General features: G+C 48.9%; 1 protein-coding gene across 3 annotated transcripts in view; it reads left to right on the forward strand.

The window, feature by feature from the left end:
- Positions 1-21,033, forward strand: part of ROGDI (rogdi atypical leucine zipper) — a 177,691-nt gene that overhangs the window by 133,236 nt on the left and 23,422 nt on the right. For 2 of the 3 annotated variants that reach the window (XR_010561710.1, XM_065411891.1), the window contains exon 1: positions 16,273-16,368. Coding sequence is in view for 2 of the 3 variants with exons in the window: in XM_065411891.1 (XP_065267963.1) it covers positions 16,327-16,368 (42 nt within the window). In the remaining variant the exon portion in view is untranslated. Of the gene's footprint in view, positions 1-16,272; positions 16,369-21,033 lie in introns of those variants that run through there. The other variant, XM_065411890.1, reaches the window with a different exon arrangement.

Consider the following 21,033-nt stretch of genomic DNA (forward strand, 5'->3'; position numbering starts at 1 on the left):
AGATGCTACCTTTTAGCTAGTAGTGATGGCAGCAAGTCAGACAAAATGGTTGAGTGATGGCACTTCTCAGAAAGTTCAGCCTTGCTTGGTCATAAGATCAATAAACAGGCAGACTTAGCAAGCCATGTCCTGTGTTGCCCAAGCAACAGTGCTGCCAATACTAATAAAAAACAATCCAGTGCCAACAGTTGCTTTTAAACAAATGTTCTTCTGCAATGTTTGAAACCTAAACAGTGCAACAGTGAGAGTCAGAATGTGCAAGTGGCTGCAAATCAAGTGAAATGGATTTCACTTCTGTTACCGTGGAAGTTGGGAAAAAGGAAAAATGGTAAACGGCAGCAAACGACAAGACAATCCAGGTCTCTTAAAATTCCTTCACTTTTAATCATCACTAAGAAACTGCTTTTCAGTTTAGCTTTAGAAACTTTCCCAAGGGAAGATAATGCACCGTGGTATCCATGCACATTAGGAACTTATCCCCAACCCTCCCCCGGCCCTTCCCTTACTCATACCACAGTTCAAACACTAGCCTGAATTAATCTTTAAAACTGCTCTCTGCCTGGTAGGAATCCCAAGAAAGTGCAGACTCGGTATGATGGAGCTCTCAAGTAACACTAATTCTGACTGTTAACACTCCAGTGATGAAGTTAGAAAGGATATTAGTTCTCTGCAGGGTGTGTATCTTAGGGTATGTCTACACTACGAAATTAGGTCGAATTTATAGAAGCCGGTTTTATAGAAATCGGTTGTATACAACCGATTGTGTGTCTCCCCACATAAAATGCTCTAAGTGCATTAAGTCGGCAGACCGCGTCCACAGTACCGAGGCTAACGTCGACTTCCGGAGCGTTGCACTATGGGTAGCTATCCCACAGTTCCCGCAGTCTCCGCCGCCCATTGGAATTCTGGGTTGAGATCCCAATGCCTGAATGATGCAAAACAGTGTCACGGGGGGTTCTGGGTACATGTCGTCAGGCCCCTCCCCCTCCGTCAGAGCAACGGCAGACAATCAATTTGCGCCTTTTTACCTGGGTTACCTGTGCAGAAAACATACCACGCCAAGCATGAAGCCCGCTCAGCTCAGCTCACAGTCACCATATGTCATCTGGGTGGCAGACGTGGTACTGCATTGCTACACAGCAGCAGCTAATTGCCTTTTGGCAGTAGACGGTGCAGTATGACTGGTAGCCTTCATCGGCGATCTGGGTGCTGGCAGACATGGGGCTGCATTGCTACACAGCAGCAGCCCCTTGCCTTTTGGCAGAAGATGGTGTATTACGACTGGTATCCGTCGTCGTCGTACTGCAGTGGCTGAAACTCCGTATGTCCCCCAGTCGCTGCCTTCCCAATGACGATGATAGCTATCAGTCATAGTACGCTATTTTCTGCCAAGCGCCCAGTATTTTCTGCCAAGCACCCAGAAGATGCCGAGGGCTATCAGTCATGCTGCACCATCGTCTGCCAGCTTAAGATGTAAAAAATAGATTTGTTCTGTATTCATTTGCTTCCCCCTCCCTCCGTGAAATCAACGGCCTGCTAAACCCAGGGTTTTGAGTTCAATCTTTGGGGGCCATTCTGTGTGACAGTTGTTTGTGTTTCTCCCTGATGCACAGCCACCTTTGTTGATTTTAATTCCCTGTACCTGTACGCCATGTCGTCACTCGCCCCTCCCTCCCTCCGTCAGATACTAGTTTCGCGTCTTTTTTCAGACCAGACGCCATAGCACTGGGATCATGGAGCCCGCTCAGATCACCGCGGCAATTATGAGCACTATGAACACCACGCGCATTGTCCTGGAGTATATGCAGAGCCAGGACATGCCAAAGCAAAACCAGGACCAGCCGAGGAGGCGATTGCAGCGCGGCGACGAGAGTGATGAGGAAATTGACATGGACATAGACCTCTCACAAGGCACAGGCCCCAGCAATGTGCAAATCATGGTGTTACTGGGGCAGGTTCATGCCATGGAACGCTGATTCTGGGCCCGGGAAACAAGCACAGACTGGTGGGACCGCATTGTGTTGCAGGTGTGGGACGATTCCCAGTGGCTGCGAAACTTTCGCATGCGTAAGGGCACTTTCAAGGAACTTTGTGACTTGCTTTCCCCTGCCCTGAAGCGCCAGAATACCAGGATGAGAGCAGCCCTCACAGTTGAGAAGCAAGTGGCGATAGCCCTGTAGAAGCTTGCAACGCCAGACAGCTATTGGTCAGTCGGGAATCAATTTGGAGTGGGCAAATCTACTGTGGGGGCTGCTGTGATCCAAGTTGCCAGGGCAATGAAAGACCTGGTGATATCAAGGGTAGTGACTCTGGGAAACGTGCAGGCCATAGTGGATGGCTTTGCTGCAATGGGATTCCCTAACTGTGGTGGGGCGATAGACGGAACCTATATCCCTATCTTGTCACCGGAGCACCAAGCCACCGAGTACATAAACCGCAAGGGGTACTTTTCAATGCTGCTGCAAGCCCTGGTGGATCACAAGGGACGTTTCACCAACATCAACGTGGGATGGCCGGGAAAGGTACATGATGCTCGCGTCTTCAGGCACTCTGGTCTGTTTCGAAAGCTGGAGGAAGGGACTTTCTTCCCGGACCAGAAACTAACCGTTGGGGATGTTGAAATGCCTATCGTGATCCTTGGGGACCCAGCCTACCCCTTAATGCCATGGCTCATGAAGCCCGTACACAGGCAGCCTGGACAATAGTCAGGACCTGTTCAATTACAGGCTGAGCAAGTGCCGAATGGTGGTGGAATGTGCATTTGGACGTTTAAAAGCGCGCTGGCGCAGCTTACTGACTCGCTCAGACCTCAGCAAAAAGAATATCCCCATTGTTATTGCTGCTTGCTGTGCGCTCCACAATATCTGTGAGAGTAACGGGGAGACATTTATGGTGGGGTGGGAGGTTGAGGCAAATCGCCTGGCTGCTGATTACGCACAGCCAGACACCAGGGCGGTTAGAAGAGCACAGCAGGGCGCAGTGCGCATCAGAGAAGCTTTGAAAACGAGTTTTGTGACTGACCAGGCTACGGTGTGAAACTTCTGTTTGTTTCTCCTTGATGAACCCTCCGCCCCCCCCCCACCTGGTTCACTCTACTTCCCTGTAAACCAACCATCCCCCCCTCCCCTCCCCCCCCCCCGAGCACCGCTTGTAGAGGCAATAAAGTCATTGTTACTTCACATTCATACATTCTTTATTAATTCATCACACAACTAGGGGGATAATTGCCAAGGTAGCCCGGGATGGGTGGGGGAGGAGGAAAGGAAAAGGACACACTGCAGTTTAAAACTTTAACTCTTATTGAAGGCCAGCCTTCTGATGCTAGGGCAATCATCTGGGGTGGAGTGACTGGGTGGCCGGAGGCCCCCCCACCGTGTTCTTGGGCGTCTGGGTGAGGAGGCTATGGAACTTGGGGAGGAGGGCTGTTGGTTACACAGGGGCTATAGCAGCGGTCTCTGCTCCTGCTGCCTTTCCTGCAGCTCAACCATACGCTGGAGCATATCAGTTTGATGCTCCAGCAGCCGGAGCATCGACTCTTGCCTTCTGTCTGCAAGCTGATGCCACCTATCATCTTCCGCCCACCACTTGCTCTGTTCATCCCGCGATTCAGCCCGCCACCTCTCCTCTCGTTCATATTGTGCTTTTCTGTAGTCTGACATTGACTGCCTCCACGCAATCTGCTGTGCTCTGTCAGCGTGGGAGGACATCTGGAGCTCCGAGAACATATCATCCCGAGTCCGCCATTTTCTCCTTCTAATCTTCGCTAGCCTCTGTGAAGGAGAAACATTTGCAGCTGGTGGAGGAGAAGGGAGAGGTGGTTAAAAAAGACATTTTAGAGAACAATGGGTACACTCTTTCACGTTAAATTTTGCTGTTCACATTACACAGCACATGTGCTTTCGTTACAAGGTTACACTTTTCCTCTTATATTGAGGGCCTGCCGGTTTGGTGTGAGAGATCACTCACGCAGTGCCAGGCAACAGATTTCGGCTTGCAGGCAGCCATGGTAAGCCACAGTCTTTTGGCTTTAACCTTCTTAACAAGTGGGAATGGTTTCAAACAGTAGCGCCCTCATTTCCCATACCAAGCACCCATTGGGTTGGCCATTTAAAATGGGTTTGCAATGTAAAAGGAGGGGCTGCGGTTTCCAGGTTAACATGCAGCACAAACCAACTAACCCCCCTCTCCCCCCACACCCAATTCTCGGGGATGATCACTTCACCCCTCCCCCCCACCGTGTGGCTAACAGCGGGGAACATTTCTGTTCAGCAGAGCAGGAACGGGCACCTCTGAATGTCCCCTTAATAAAATCGCCCCATTTCAACCAGGTGACTGTGAATTATATCACTCTCCTGAGGATAACAAAGAGCGATAAGGAATGGATGTTGTCTGCATGCCAGCAAACACCGGGACCATACGCTGCCATGCTTTGTTATGCAATGATTCCAGACTACGTGCTACTGGCCTGGCATGGTAAAGTGTCCTATCATGGCGGACGGGATAAGGCAGCCCTCCCCAGAAACCTTTTGCAAAGGCTTTGGGAGTACATGAAGGAGAGCTTTCTGGAGATGTCCCTGGAGGATTTCTGCTCCATCCCCATACACGTTAACAGACTTTCCCAGTAGCTGTACTGGCCGCGATTGCCAGGGCAAATTAATCATTAAACACGCTTTTAAACCATGTGTAATATTTACAAAGGTACACTCACCAGAGGTCCCCTGTGTGCCCTCAGGGTCTGGGAGCACGCCTTGGGTGAGTTCGGGGGTTACTGGTTCCAGGTCCAGGGTGATAAACATATCCTGGCTGTTGGGGAAACCGGTTTCTCCGCTTCCTTGCTGCTGTGAGCTATCTACATTATCTTCATCCTCATCTTCCTCGTACCCCGAACCCGCTTCCCTGTGTGTTTCTCCATTGAAGGAGTCAAAGCACACGGTTGGGGTAGTGGTGGCTGCACCCCCTAGCATCGCATGCAGTTCCGCATAGAAGCGGCATGTTTGCGGCTCTGCCACGGACCTTCCGTTTGCTTCTCTGGCTTTGTGGTAGGCTTGCCTTAGCTCCTTAATTTTCACGCGGCACTGCTGTGCGTCCCTGTTATGGCCTCTGTCCTTCATGGCCTTGGAGACCTTTTCTAAGGCCTGGTCTACACTATGACTTTAATTCGGATTTAGCAGCGTTAAATCGAATTAACCCTGCACCCGTCCACACAACGGAGCCATTTATTTCGAAATAAAGGGCTCTTAAAATCGATTTCTGTACTCCACCCCGACGAGCGGAGTAGCGCCAAAATCGATTTTGTCATTTCGAATTAGGGTTAGTGTGGCCGCAATTCGATGGTATTGGCCTCCGGGAGCTGTCCCAGAGTGCACCATTGTGACCGCTCTGGACAGCAATCTGAACTCGCATGCACTGGCCAGGTAGACAGGAAAAGCCCCGTGAACATTTGAATTTCATTTCCTGTTTGCCCAGCGTGGAGAGCACAGGTGACCACAGATAGCTCAGCTCATCAGCACAGGTAACCATGCAGGCTGATAATCGAAAAAGAGCACCAGCATGGACCGTACGGGAGGTACTGGATCTGATCGCTATATGGGGAGAGGATTCAGTGCTAGCAGAACTTCGTTCGAAAAGACGAAATGCCAAAACTTTTGAAAAAATCTCCAAGGGCATGATGGAGAGAGGCCACAATAGGGACTCAGATCAGTGCCGCGTGAAAGTCAAGGAGCTCAGACAAGCCTATCAAAAAACAAAGGAGGCAAACGGTCGCTCCGGGTCAGAGCCGTGGACATGCCGCTTCTACGCCGAGCTGCATGCAATTCTAGGGGGGGCCGCCACCACTACCCCACCTGTGACCGTGGATTCCGGGTCAGGGATAGTCTCATCAGCTACACCTGAGGATTCTGCGGATGGGGAAGAGAAGGAGGAGGAGGAGGACGAGCTTGCAGAGAGCACCCAGCACTCCGTTCTCCCCAACAGCCAGGATCTTTTTCTCAGCCTGACTGAAGTACCCTCCCAACCCTCCCAAGCCAGTATCCAAGACCATGACCCCATGGAAGGGACCTCAGGTGAGTTTACCTTTTAAAATATAAAACTTGTTTTAAAAGCAAGCGTTTTTTAATGATTACTTTGCCCTGAGGACTTGGGATGCATTCGCGGCCAGTACAGCTACTGGAAAAGTCTGTTAACGTGTCTGGGGATGGAGCGGAAATCCTCCAGGGACATCTCCATGAAGCTCTCCTGGAGGTACTCCAAAAGCCTTGCCACAAGGTTTCTGGGCAGTGCAGCCTTATTCCGTCCTTCATGATAGGACACTTGACCACGCCATGCTTGCAACAAGTAATCTGGTATCATTGCCTGACAAAGCCTGGCAGCGTATGGTCCCGGTGTTTGCTGGCATTCAAGCAACATCCGTTCTTTATCTTGCTGTGTAATCCTCAGGAGAGTGATATCGCTCATGGTAACCTGGTTGAAATACGGGAACTTAATTAAGGGGACAGAGGTGGCCGTTCCTACTGGGCTGTTTGCCTGTGGCTGAAAAGAAATCCTTCCCTGCAGTTAGCCAAGCACAGGGGGGGGGGGGGAATGGGCCCTGAGCTTTTCGCGTTTGGCTAGCAGGGATCTTCCCTGTTACCAGCCACGCGGTCGGGGGAGGGGTACATTGATCATCCCAGAGAATTCATGGCGGGAGGGGGGGAGCGGGGGGGTTAGTTTGGTTTCTGCAGGGATCTTCCCTGATACCTGCCACGCGGTGGGGGGAGGGATAAAGCGATCATCCCAGAGAATTGGATGGGGGGGGAGGTTAGTTTGTTTTCTGCTGCTGAAGGTTAACAGGAAAACCGCAGCAGTCAACAGGCTTTGCTTGGTATGTGGGAAAGGAGGGCGCAGAAGCCGAAAGACAATGGCTTACCATGGCTGCCTGCAAGCTGAATTCTATTGCCCGGACCTGCGTCTGTGATCTAACACCAAAGCCACAGGCACTCAATATTAAGATGGAAAATGCGACCTTGTACTGAAATCACATGTGCTATGTAATGTGAATAGTGTTTTTCACCATGAAAGAGTATAAGCATTGTTCTGTAAAATGTATCATTTTAAAAACTTCTCTCCTTTTTTTCAACCCTCCCTCCAGCAGCTGCAAATTTTTCAAGCCTCCCTCCTCCGTCCCGAAGGCTATCTCAGATAAGGCGGCGTAGAAAGAGGACGCGAGACAACATGTTCACAGAAATAATGGAATCCACCCGCAATGAAAGAGCTCATTTGAATGAGTGGAAGGACACTGTATCTAAATTTAGGAAAGATGCCAGTGAACGTGAGGTCATGAGGGACGCTCAAGATGAGAGGTGGCAGGCTGCAACGCTGGGGCTGCTGCGTGAGCAAACGGACATGCTCCGGCGTCTGGTGGAGCTTCAGGAACGGCAGCAGGATGACAGAGTGCCGCTGCAGCCGCTGTATAACCTCCCTCCCCCCCTCACCATGTTCCATATCCTCCTCACCCAGACGTGTAAGAACGCGGGGGGGGAGGCTCCGTGCACCCTCCCACTCCACCCCAGTGGACAGCCCAACCAAAAGGCTGTCATTATATTGAATTTGTTCAGTGGCCTTTTACTTCCCTCCAATCCTCCTCCCAAACCTCACCCAGATTACCTTCTTGGTTCTCTCCCTATGTTTATAATCACTTAATAAAGAATACATGATTTTTAAACGATAGTGACTTTATTTCCTTTGAAAGAAAGCTGGGGGAATGGGGAGGGTGGGTTCCTTACAGAGAATGAATGAGTCAATAAAGGGGGCGGGTTTTCATGAAGGGAGAAACAAACAGAAATTTCACACTGTAGCCTGGCCAGTCATGAAACTGGTTTTCAAAGCTTCTCTGATGCACAGCGCTTCCTGGTGTGCTCTTCTAATCGCCCTGGTGTCTGGCTGCGCGTAATCAGCAGCCAGGCGATTTGCCTCAGCCTCCCACCCTGCCATAAAGGTCTCCCCCTTACTTTCACAGAGATTGTGGAGCACACAGCAAGCAGAAATAACAATGGGGAGATTTCTTTGGCTGAGGTCAGAGTGAGTCAGTAGCAATCGCCAGCGACCTTTTAAACGGCCAAATGCACATTCTACCACCATTCTGCACTTGCTCAGCCTGTAGTTAAACAGCTCCTGACTCCTGTCCAGGCTGCCTGTGTATGGCTTCATGAGCCATGGCATTAAGGGGTAGGCTGGGTCTCCAAGAATAACTATTGGCATTTCAACATCCCCAACGGTTATTTTCTGCTCCGGGAAGTAAGTCCCTTGCTGCAGCCCTTTAAACAGAGTAGTGTTCCTGAAGACGCGAGCATCATGAACCCTTCCCGGCCAGCCTGCGTTGATGTTGGTGAAACGTCCCTTGTGATCCACACGTGCTTGCAGCACCATTGAAAAGTACCCCTTGCGGTTTATGTACGGGGTACCCTGGTGCTCCGGTGCCAAGATAGGGATGTGGGTTCCATCTATCGCCCCACCACAGTTAGGGAATCCCATTGCAGCAAAGCCATCCACTATGACCTGCACATCTCCCAGAGTCACTAGCTTTTGTAGCAGCACCTCAGTGATTGCTTTGGCTACTTGCATCACAGCAGCCCCCACAGTAGATTTGCCCACTCCAAATTGATTCCCGACTGACCGGTAGCTGTCTGGCGTTGCAAGCTTCCACAGGGCTATTGCCACTCGCTTCTCAACTGTGAGGGCTGCTCTCATCTTGATATTCTGGCGCTTCAGGGCAGGGGAAAGCAAGTCACAAAGTTCCAAGAAAGTGCCCTTACGCATGCGAAAGTTTCGCAGCCACTGGGAATCGTCCCACACCTGCAACACTATGCGGTCCCACTAGTCTGTGCTTGTTTCCCGGGCCCAGAATCGGCGTTCCACGGCTATAACGTGCCCCATTAACAGCATGATCTCCAAAGCACCGGGTCCCGCGGTTCGATAGAATTCCATGTCCATATCCTCATCACTCTCGTCGCCGCGCTGCTGTAGCCTGCTCCTCGCCACCTGGTTTTCCAGGTTCTTGTTCAGCATAAACTGCACGATAAGGCGCAAGGTATTTACAATGTTCATGACTGCTGTCTTGAGCTGAGCGGGCTCCATGCTTGCCGTGGTATGGCGTCTGCACTGTTCACCCAGGAAAAAGGCGCAAAACGGTTGTCTGCCGTTGCTTCCTGGAGAGGGGGGAGGATATACCCAGAACCACCCGCGACAATTTTTTTGGCCCCATCAGGCATTGGGATCTCAACCCAGAATTCCAATGGGCGGAGGAGACTGCGGGAACTATGAGATAGCTATGGGATAGCTACCCACAGTGCAACGCTCCAGAAATCGACGCTAGCCCCGGTACATGGATGCACACCGCCGAATTAATGTGCTTAGTGTGGTTGCATACATTCGACTTTATACAATCTGTTTTACAAATTCGAATTATATAAATTCGGATTAATCCCGTAGTGTAGACATACCCTAATATTTTGCCATTTCGTTTACTGCTACGGAGTTAAGCTAGCACTGATTCATCTCCCCATATGGCGAGCAGATCCTGTACCTCCCGTTCGGTCCATGATGGAGCTCTTTTGCGATCCTGGGATTCCATCACGGTTACCTGTGCTGATGAGCTCTGCGTGGTCACCTGTGCTCTCCACGCTGGGCAAACAGGAAATGAAATTCAAACGTTCGCGGGGCTTTTCCTGTCTACCTGGTCAGTGCATCTGAGTTGAGAGTGCTGTCCAGAGCGGTCACAATGAAGCACTGTGGGATAGCTCCCGGAGGCCAATAATGTTGAATTCCGTTCACACTACCCCAATTCCGACCCGCTAAGGCCGATTTTATCGCTAATCCCCTCATCGGAGGTGGAGTAAAGAAACCGGTTTAAAGGGCCCTTTAAGTCGAAAAAAGGGACTTAGCCGTGTGAACGTGTCCAGGCTTAATTCGATTTAACGCTGCTAAATTCGACCTAAACTCGTAGTGTAGACCAGGCCTTAGACAAGTCAGTGAAGGCTGATGGGTTCAATCTTATTTATTGGTTTTGTACATTTAGAAAGAAAACAGCTTCCAGAATCAAAGCTCTTAACTGGAGAGTTCAGGATATAGAAGATGGTACAGGAAGGTTCATCCTAACAAATCTTGCTCATGCCTGGAAGATGTTCTGCCTGTAATTAGTTCATTACACTTCTGCATTCACACAAAGCTGTTTTTAAATGAAATGCTGTCTATATAAGGTGAGAACTAAGGACCTGAGATTGGAGGGGAGAGGCTGCCTCAGGAAAAACTATTAAGCCCCCCACACAGAACAAGACAAGGGATATTAAGCCCAGAAGAAGGTGGAGCTGTGGGAGGGGTACTAATGCACTCTTCCAGCACATATTGTGCATCCCGATCTATTATTATACTCCTTTTTTAAATGCCCAAATATCTGGCATGTTAAATGTTAATATAATGAGACAAGGTGGGCGGGTAGTATCTTTTACTGGACCAACGTCTGTTGGTGAGAGAGACGAGCTTTTGAACTACACAGAGCTCTTCCTCAGGTCTGGGAAAGGTACTTAGGCTTTCTCTACACTAGCACTTTTGTCTGCAAAACTTTTGTCTGTCAAGGGTGTAAAAAAATATACCCCTAACTGACATAAGTTACACTGACAGAAGCACTGGCGTGGACAGCCGTATGTCGCTGGGAGATGCTCTCCTGCCGACATAGCTACCACCACTCGTTGGAGGTGGAGGTGGTTTAATTATGTTGACAGGAGAGCTCTTTCCCGTCAGTGTCAAGTGGCTACACAAGCAATCTTACAGCGGCACAGCTGCATCGGTACAGCTGTGCCACTGCAAGCTCAATAGTATAGACCTGGCTTTAGTGTTTAGCAAAGTTATGTATTTAAGCTCCCAGGCTCGTTGTGACGGGTTGGATCACAGAAACCCTCTTGGGAGCTGCCACCCGATGTGCCAAGACTACTTCTACCCCTGCTTTCCCTATCAGCTCAGGATTCCAGCACCCTGTCTTGCTGAGCCAGACACACCTGTCTGCTCCAACAAAGACCCAGGGTCTGAATTACTTGCCCCAAAGCTGCAGGTTTACCTGAAAGCAGCTAACAGAAGCGTTCCTGTCTTTAACACTCAGATGCCCAACTCCCAATGGGGTCTAAACCCAAATAAATCCGTTTTACCCTGTATAAAGCTTATTCAGGGTAAACTCATAAATTGTTCGCCCTCTGTAACACTGATAGAGAAATATGCACGGCTGTTTGCTCCCCCAGGTATTAATACATACTCTGAGTTAATTAATAAGTAAAAAGTGATTTTATTAAATACAGAAAGTAGGATTTAAGTGGTTCCAAGTAGTAACAGACAGAACAAAGTAAATCACCAAGCAAAATAAAATGCGCAAATCTATGTCTAATCAAACTGAATACAGATCATCTCACCCTCAGAGATGCTTCAGTAAGTTTTTTCCTCAGACTGGACATCTTCCAGGCCTGGGCACAATTCTTTCCCCTGGTACAGCTCTTGTTCCAGCTCAGGTGGTAGCTAGGGGATTCTTCATGATGGCTCCTCCCCTCCCTTTGTTCTGTTCCACCCCTTTATATATCTTTTGCATAAGGCAGGAATCCTTTGTCCCTCTCTGGGTTCCCATCCGCTCCTTCTCAATGGAAAGACACCAGGTTAAAGATGGATTCCAGTTCAGGTGACATGATCACATGTCATTGCAAGACTTCATTGACCAATTGCCAGCACACACATATACAGGAAGACTTACAAGTAAAACAGAGCCATCTGCAGTCAATTGTCCTGGTTAATGGGAGTCATCAAGATTCCAAACCACCATTAATGGCCCACACTTTGCATAATTACAATAAGCCATCAGTTATATTTCATGTTTCTAGTTTCAGATACAAGAGTGGTACATTTATACAAATAGGATGATCACACTCAGTAGATTATAAGCTTTGTAATGATATCTTACAAGAGACCTTTTGCATGAAGCATATTTCAGTTACATTACATTCACTCATTAGCATATTTTCTTACAGCAGCACAGCTGCATCTGTACAGCTGTGCCACTGTAAGCTCGCTAGTATAGACATGGCTTTAGTGTCTAGCAAAGTTATGTATTTACGCTCCTAGGCTCGTCTTTTGAAAGTGTTGTGCAGATTTCCTTTGAGGATGAGGACGGATAGGTCACATATAGAGCGATCTCTTTGTGAAAAGTGTTCACCCACAGGTGACAGGTTTTTTTTGTCTTTTATCATTTTCCTGTATGAGCTCATGTATGAGCCTAGTGATTATCTGGTTTCATCCACATTAATTGTTGTTGAGGCATTAAGTGCACTGGATGAGGTATGCCACATGTTGTGATAGGCATGTGTAGGATCCACAGATCTTGAAATGTGTGTTGTGGGGAGGTATTGATCAGCATAGCAATGGACTTATGTCTGCAGGTTTTGCATGTAATTTTGGCAGGGTCTGGTGCCGCTTAGAGTTGGTGTGTCCTGGTCTTGTTATAGTGTCAAACACAGTCACCATTTCACTGACTAAAGAAAACCTCTCTCAGCCTCTTGGAATCTCTTTCCTTGCAGATATATCCTCAATTCCTTAGTGAAAGTCCAAGACAAAACAGGGTAATGAAAGCAAACTTCTTTGCTAGCATCTAATAGAGAGGAATTATTCCGCAAAACTGAGCAAGTAGTTGCAATGGCCCAGAACATTTTCCGCTTTTGAGGTTATGTCTGAGTCTCTTCCAAAACACTCCAGCAGTAACAACCTGGCTCATTTCATATCTTCAAACCTGAGCTCTTTTTTTCTCTCTCTTCCAATGCTGTACTAATAGCTAGAAGAGGCATCCTAAATCAAAGCGAGGCCAACTTTTTATTTTTTTTTTAACAGCATGCAGCAGAGAACTGACTGCTTCTGTAAACTCACCCCAAAACTTTTCAGTTGTTTCGGAAGCTGACACCAGGTATGTTATGCAACAGCTGACAGAGTATTCTAAACAAACTTGGCCAAATAATCTGTTCTGAACATGTTGTCTGAATGTTATGCTTGTTTTCACTGAATAACTCATTTAAATTACATTTTGTGGTATTAGATTAGCTCCATAACAATAGTCATTGAATAACTTATTCAATAGATATTCTTTTCTGTAGGTGGCCAGCTCTGAGTATTGGCATGTAAATACTTACTCCAGGCATTCCACTTTGCTTCTAAGGGTATGTCTACACTACCGCGGTAGTTCGACGGCTGGCAATCGAAGTTCCGGGTTCGATTTATCGCGTCTGGTGTGGACGCGATAAATCGAACCAGGAAGCGCTCGCCGTCGACTGCGGTACTCCAGCTAGACGAGAGGAGTACCGCGGAGTCGACGGGGGAGCCTGCCTGCCGCGTGTGGACCGCGTCTGAACCGCGGTAAGTTCGAAGTAAGGTATGTCGAATTCAGCTACGTTATTCACGTAGCTGAATTTGCGTACTTTACTTCGACTTGGGGGGTAAGTGTAGACCAAGCCTCAGTTAATATGCATCTAGGCTTGCTGGAAGAAATCTCTTCTGAACAAAGCTCTTCACCCCCTTTCCCAGTCCCGAAGCAGGGGAGATCAGCTCTGCATGATCAGATTATCCCCTATTGCAGCTGGAACAAAAGCCAGTGCAAGAAGAAAACAAAAACATCCTGGAAGCTGGCTAAGAGCTGTGCTATTTGAGGGAATTAGATTTGCCCTGCCCCTCTTAAGAAAATGTACAGTAGCTAACAGCATGGCTTGGGAGATCGATAATGTGACAAGCAGCGCTTTTCATTTCTACATCATGGGTTTGAATCTGGCCAGAGTCAGTTGTAACCAGAAGCTGTTGCAGGATTGTTCTGGTAGTAGTAGCCCTTATTTACTTCTCTGATTTTAAAGAACAAAACAAATGCTCTAAAGCAAGTGGTTCTCAACCAGGGGTAAGCATGCCCCTTCCAGGGGGCATATCAACTCATCTAGATATTTGCCTAGTTTTACAACAGGCTACATGAAAAGCACCAGTGAAGTCAGTACAAACTAAAATTTGATATATACAACTGGTTTATACTGCTCTATATACTATACACTGAAATGTAAGTACAATAGTTATATTCCAATTGATGACATGTTTCAGAGTGGTAGCCGTGTTAGTCTGCATCAGCAAAAAGAACAGGAGTACTTGTAGCACCTTAGAGACTAACAAATTTCTTTGAGCATAAGCTTTCATGGGCTAAAACCCACTTCATCAGATGCATGCAGTGGAAAATACAGTAGGAAGATATATATACACACAGAGGACATGAAAAAATGGGTGTTGCCATACTAACTATAATGAGAATAATCAGTTAAGGTGGGCTATTAGCAGCAGGAGAAAAAAAAACTTTTGTAGGGATAATCAGGATGGCCTATTTACAACAGTTGATGTATTTTATAATATGGTAAAAATGAGAAAGTAAGCAATTTTTTCAGCGTTATGACGCTTTTGTATTTTTATGTCTGATTTTTTTAAGCAAGTAGTTTTTAAGTGAGGTGAAACTTGGGGGATAGGGGACGGAAGATAAATCGGACTCCTGAAATGGGTACACTCACCTGGAAAGGTTGCTCTAAAGCAGTGTTTTTCAACCTTTTTTTGGGCAAAGGCACACTTGTTTCATGAAAAAAATCACGAGGCACACCACCATTAGAAAATGTTAAAAAATTTAACTCTGTGCCTATATTGACTATATATAAAGTAATTCTCTTGAATAGGAAGAGACCTCCTGTCCTCCTCCTGTTAGTGTAACAGTGACACCGGAGCTATTTATAGTCCTTAACATCAGTGGTGGGATTCAAAAATTTTAGTAACCAGTTCCGACATTCAAGCATGGTTTAATATTTTTTTCCCACGGCACACCAGGCAACATCTCGCGGCACACTAGTGTGCCGCGGAACAGTGGTTGAAAAACACTGCTCTAAAGCAGCGGTTCTCAAACTGTGGGTCGTGATCCCGTTTTAATGGGGCTTTGAGGGCTGGCTTAGATTTGCACTAATACAGGTAAATTACCGGCTGCCTGTTGGTTCATCTATGTCAGGGGTCTCAAACTCAGATGACCCCGAGGGCCGCATGAGGACTAGTGCATTGGCCCAAGGGCTGCATCACTGAACCCCCCACCTCCGCTGCCTCTGGCCCCGCCCCCACTCCACCCCTTCCAATTAGGCCCCACCCCTGCCTCCCCTCTTCCCACCCCTTCCCTGCCCCATTCCAATCCCTTCCCTGAAGTCCCCACCCCAACGCTGCCCCCAGGGGGTGCAGAAAGGGTGCAGTGGGGGCTGAGGGCAGGGAGTTGAGGTGTAGGAGGTGTGCAGGGTGCTCAGGGCAGGGAGTGCAGGAGGGGTGCGGGATGCGGCAGGGGGCTCAGGGCAGGGAGTTGGGGGTGCAGGAGGGGTTCAGGGTGTGAGCTCCAGCCTGGTGTCACTTACCTAGAGCAGCTCCGGGGTGGCAGCAGCGCTCACTGGGGCCAGGGCAGGCTCCCTGCCTGCCTTGGCTCCGTGCTGCTCCATTCCAGGAAGCAGCTGGAACCGTGTCCCTGCAGCCCCTGGGAGAGGGGCTCAGGGTTCCCTGCTTGTGCGGCTCTTCTAGGTACCTCCCACGAAGCTCCCATTGGCCGCGGTTCCCTGTTTCCGGCCAGTGGGAGCTGTGGGGAGCAGTGCCTGGAAGGAGGCAATGCCGGAGCACTCTGCCTCCTTCCCCCTCCCCCCGGCCCGAAGGGGCATGCTGCCGGCTGCTTCAGAGAGCAGCGCGGAGCTTGCAGCATCAGGAGGCAATCCCATGGGTAGGCAGAGGGGCAGGGAGCGGCGGGGAGCTTGGTCGGCCACACACAGGAGCCCCGGGGCCACGTGTTTGAGACCCCTGATCTATGTGATGGGCTCTCAGTCCCTGCATGGCCTGGTGCACATCCCTGTAGCCTGCCTCCTCTCCTAGACCCCCACCACTTCACCACCATTCAGTCTCAGGCCCCGCTCCTCCCAGGCTTGCGCATCTGCACATACATTGTGATGTCACGCCAGGCTTTATGGTGTCATCCCCAATCCCGTGCGTCTTTGCCCCCAGCTCTGGGGGGACGGAGATAATTCCAGCCACTCGCCAGCAACCTGTGACGCGTTGCTAGGCAGAGTAGAGGCCGAGCCGTGGTGGGAGGGGTCGGCGTTGGGCGGGGCCTGGGTGAGAACAGTAACCAATCCCAAGGCTCGTGGTGCCGGTGCCTAGCCAATCAGGAGTGAGTGGGGCGGGCACGAAGCGGAGCCGGCAGCCTCCGGCTGTGCTGAGGAGAAGGTGGAGAGCTGAGGGATGGCGGCTGCGATGGCGAGCGCGGCGGAGCGGGCAGTGCTGGTGAGTCCGGGATCGTCCTTCCTCTGCCGCTAGGCAGCCCCGAGCGAGGGGTCACCCTGCCAAGAGCCTGGGACCGCCCCCCCCCCGGGGGTTGGGTCCAGCCCCTGCGGCAGCGCCCGAGGCCGTCTCTGGGGGTGGGGGCCCTATGCCCATCCCCCCGCTCTGGGACCCTTTCCCCAGGTGTCCCGGAGAGAGGCGCTGCCCGACAGGGGGGACGGCGAAGGGCTGCCGGGGCTGGAGGCACTGCCCGGGGCCTGCCTGCCCTGGGGCCGTTCTTCCCTGCCGGGCAGTGCCCCCAGCACGGCACCCCGCCCCTCTCCGCCATCGCAGACACCGTTACCGCGGACAATTTGGAGATGGAGCATCTCGCCTGGATAGTGGCTGCCCCTGCACTGGGCGGGTTAAGCATAGAACTGGTCGAGAGGTCATCTAGTCCAGTCCCCTGCACTCAAGGCAGGACTAAGTATTATCTAGACCATCACTGACAGGTATTTGTCCAACCTGCTCTTAAAAATCCCCAATGATGGAGATTCCACAACCTCCCTAGGCAATTTATTCTAGTACTTAACCATCCTGACAGGAATCAGAGGGGTAGCCGTGTTAGTCTGGATCTGTAAAAAGCTTTCGTGGGTGAATCTGACGAAGTGGGTATTCACCCACAAAAGCTTATGCTCAATACGTCTGTTAGTCTATAAGGTACCACAGGACTCTTTGTCGCTTCTGACAGGAAGTTTTTCCTAATGTCCAACCTAAACCGCCCTTGCTGCAATTTAAGCCCATTGCTTCTTGTCCTATCCTCAGAGGTTAAGAAGAACAATTTCTCTCCCTCCTCCTTGTAACAACCTTTTATGTACTTGAAAACTATGTCCCCTCTCAGTCTTCTCTTCTCCAGACTAAACAAACCCAATTTTTTCAATCTTCCCTTATAGGTCATGTTTTCTAGACCTTTTATCATTTTTGTTGCTCTTCTCTGGACTTTCTCCAATTTGTCCACATCTTTCCTGAAATGTGGCGCCCAGAACTGGACACAATATTCCAGTTGAGGCCTAATCAGCGCAGAGTAGAGCGGAAGGATTATTTCTCATGTCTTGCTTACAATACTCCTGCTAATACGTCCCAGCATGATGTTTGCTTTTTTTGCAACTGCGTTACACTGTTGACTCATATTTAGCATGTGATCCACTATGACCCCAGATCCCTTTCCACAGTACTCCTTCCTAGGCAGTCATTTCCTATTTTGTATGTGTGCAACTGATTGTTCCTTCCTAAGTGCAGTACTTTGCGTTTGTTCTTGCTGAATTTCATCCTATTTACTTCAGACAATTTCTCCAGTTTGTCCAGATCATTTTCAGTTTTAATCCTATCCTCCAAAGCACTTGCAACCCCTCCCAGCTTGGTATCATCCACAAACTTTATAAGTGTACTCTCTATGCCATTATCTAAATCATTGATGAAGATATTGAACAGAACCGGACCCAGAACCGATCCCTGTGGGACCCCACTTGTTATGCCCTTCCAGCATGATTGTGAACCACTGATAACTACTCCCTGGGAACGATTTTTCAACCAGATAGGCACCCACCTTATAGTAGCTCCATCTAGGTTGTATTAATGGGGTTCATGGCACACGGTCATTGCTGACTGTGAACTAAGCAGGGAAGCTGAAGTTTGCCTAGCAGCCAACAGGCATTTCCCATCCCTGACCTCTTCTTTCAGGGCACGCTTTCCTTGGGCCACCCTTAAATATTGCTTGCGGGGCACTGCCCACTTGTTGTCCAGTGTATTAGTCTCTTGTTCTTAGTACTGAAAGCCTTCATTGATATAGGATCAGTGCCCCTTAGGAACTGTCTGCTGCTGTCCTGTGAAGACGATTAAGATCAGCAAATTGGAGCTACTGGTCCTTCCCCAAGATAGGATCTTGAGGATGGGAAGTGGAGCCTTATCAGGACATTCGAGGGCTGAAAGCCTTACTCACTAGTACATCCTCTGTAAATCAAGGTTCATGACTCTGTAGCATTTTACTCATGTTGTTTTTGGTTCAGGATTGTAACTTGCTGGCTGGAGGAAATTTTACAGATGCCGTCTCTGATAATTTTTATCTATTTCTAAAGTACCCCAGAGGCCTTTGGCCTTGGATGGCTGAAATTAAACATCAGTACTAAAGGACATTTTTATGACCAAGATGTGCATGGATTTGTCCATCAAGAACTTAATTAACAAATGTGCCTGAAATTGTGTTCTAATTGAGACCCTATTGTAATCCATAGGTGGGTGGAATAGCAGTTAAAACAACCCTAGCCTAAAGGCATGTCTACATTCTAGACTTAAGTCGACCTATGTTAGGTCGACTTACAGACACTGCAGTAGTTACTGCTGATGTCTGCACTGCCCTCCTTCTGTCAGTGGTGCATGTCCTCACCAGGAGCACTGTCACCCACTGAAGAGGGGCAGGGGGAGAGGGGGGCTGAGAGCCAGGGCTCTCAGCTCCACACAGCTGCCTTCCAAGAGCCTGTAGCCACCTGGGCTTCTTGCCTCCCTGTTCCGCACCCGGAGTCGGGCCAGGGCCGGGGACAGAGGGGGGGTCAAGCACCCACCGGTGCCATTAGAAGTCGGCGCCTATGCGCATGCGAGCCGTGGGTTGAGAACCACTGCTATAGTGTGTACACTGACATAATTAGGTCAACGTATGCTGCCTTAAATTGACCTAACTGTGTAGTGTAGATCAGGCCTTTGTAACAAAATAACCAACCAACCAAGACCTGCAGGAATATAAACATACTCCACCCTCTCTGAGAATCCCAGCCATCCCAAGCCCCTCAGCTTTTCTTCTCTGATCAGGCTTGTTTGATTTATACTCCCTTCTGTCAATCCCCAATCATAATTCTTCATATTAATTTTGATTAGGGCAGTGAATCAGGTTCTGCAGAAGTCACAGGAAACCCCCAAATAGTAACACTTGGGTTGTATCAAACAAAGCCAGAGAACTCTGGATGTGTTTTTTTGTGTTTTATTTCTTATGGTCTCATGTGACATGTATGAAGTTATAATATCTGAGATCTGATGTCCAGGAATTCAAGGAAGACAAGAATTTATGTGGGTGCCATAAGTAGCTCCCCAGAGGTATTTGAAAAGCTCAAGAAAAAAACCAAGATAAATACTAGAGCCTGTGCACATCCTGGTCTTTTTCTCCCACCTCCTCCTGTCTGTGCATTCTCCTTAATAAAGGGATGTACCATCATGGAAACAGAAACAGGTTAATTATTAAAATCTCTGTGCTTTCTGAGTTAAAATGGCCTTGGACAGAGGGATGTGTTTATGATGTGGTTTTATCTGCTTTAGAAAAAGGTCCAGGGTACCCTAGGAAACTGAGCAAAACAAATTGCTGCTGTGTAAGTCACCTTGGATGTGTCAGTCTGTGACATTGCAGGTGCCATATGCCACTTGGTGTAAATTCATGCGTGGATGAGTAAATTGCCCCAAATTCTATATATTGAGATTTGAGACTTCTAAACCAAAGGTGCCTATTCTGAGCTGTAGACTTTTAACAAGTTCATAGAAGTATTCCAAACACAGTTAGGCTGGAACTGTTTTAAGTGACAAAATAACCAACCAACCAACACCTGTGTGAATATAAATATGCCTCACCCTCTCCAAGAATCCCAACCATTCCAAGTCTCTCAGCTGTTCTCAAACATCTGCAAAAACATAGCATGCCCCGAAGATCGATACACTGACTGATCAACAAAGGATGAGAACCAAGTCAGTCTGTGTGTGCCCTGAAAATGGAAGAAGTTTTTAAGCTTAAAAGTGGTTTATACAGTTAATATGGTGTTCGTCTTCTTCGAATGACTGCACATGTGCATTCTACTCTAGATGTGCATACGCCCTGCGCACAGTCACCAGAAATTTTTCCCTCAGTGGTACCAGTCATGGTGGCTCAAGCGCCCTTTGCTGCTGCACACTGTTTGCGCCAGTATAAAGCGCCCAGCCAACCCTGCGCCCTCTCAATTCCTTCTTACCGCCTGTGATGGTCACTGGAACTGCTCTCCTTGCATTCACAAGTTCTCCCAGTGGACTTTCTCTTTTTATTGTACATAGTTAGTTTTTGTAAATTAGTTATCATGATTATTGGAGTTTTCATCTGATCCCCAGTACCGAGGGAGGCCTTGGTCACCGGGCTTCAAGCCCTGCGTCTCCTGCAACAAGGCTATGCCCTTGAGCAACTGGCATTCAAACTACTTGAAGTGCCCAAGGGATGCTCATACTGGGGGACCGTTGCTAGATCTGCAAGGACTCGGACGGAGAAGGATCGTGAGACCAGGCGGAAGATCCTGCTCACGGAGGTGGCACTGAGACCTACATCTGAGCCAGGCCGAATGCCTCAGCATCAGTAAGGAGTGCTCCTCCTACTTTACCAGAGTCCTGGCATCAATCACCATCTCCAGAGCCCAGAAAAAGACATAAGAAACAGCAAGCCAAAAGGGGGCATCCCCGGCACCGAAGGCTGCCAGGCTTGGGAATCAGAGTAGAGTGCGATCTAAACCAAAGCACTCCTCTACCTCAGATCCATAGAAGCTGGCACCGTTGATTCTGGCACCTACGTAGGCACCGTCAAGTCTGATACCAGAAGAGCTTCTATATTGGTGGCACTGTGCAGTACTGATA

This window comes from Emys orbicularis, chromosome 10 (assembly GCF_028017835.1).
Source record: "Emys orbicularis isolate rEmyOrb1 chromosome 10, rEmyOrb1.hap1, whole genome shotgun sequence".
Classification (NCBI taxonomy): domain Eukaryota; kingdom Metazoa; phylum Chordata; order Testudines; family Emydidae; genus Emys; species Emys orbicularis.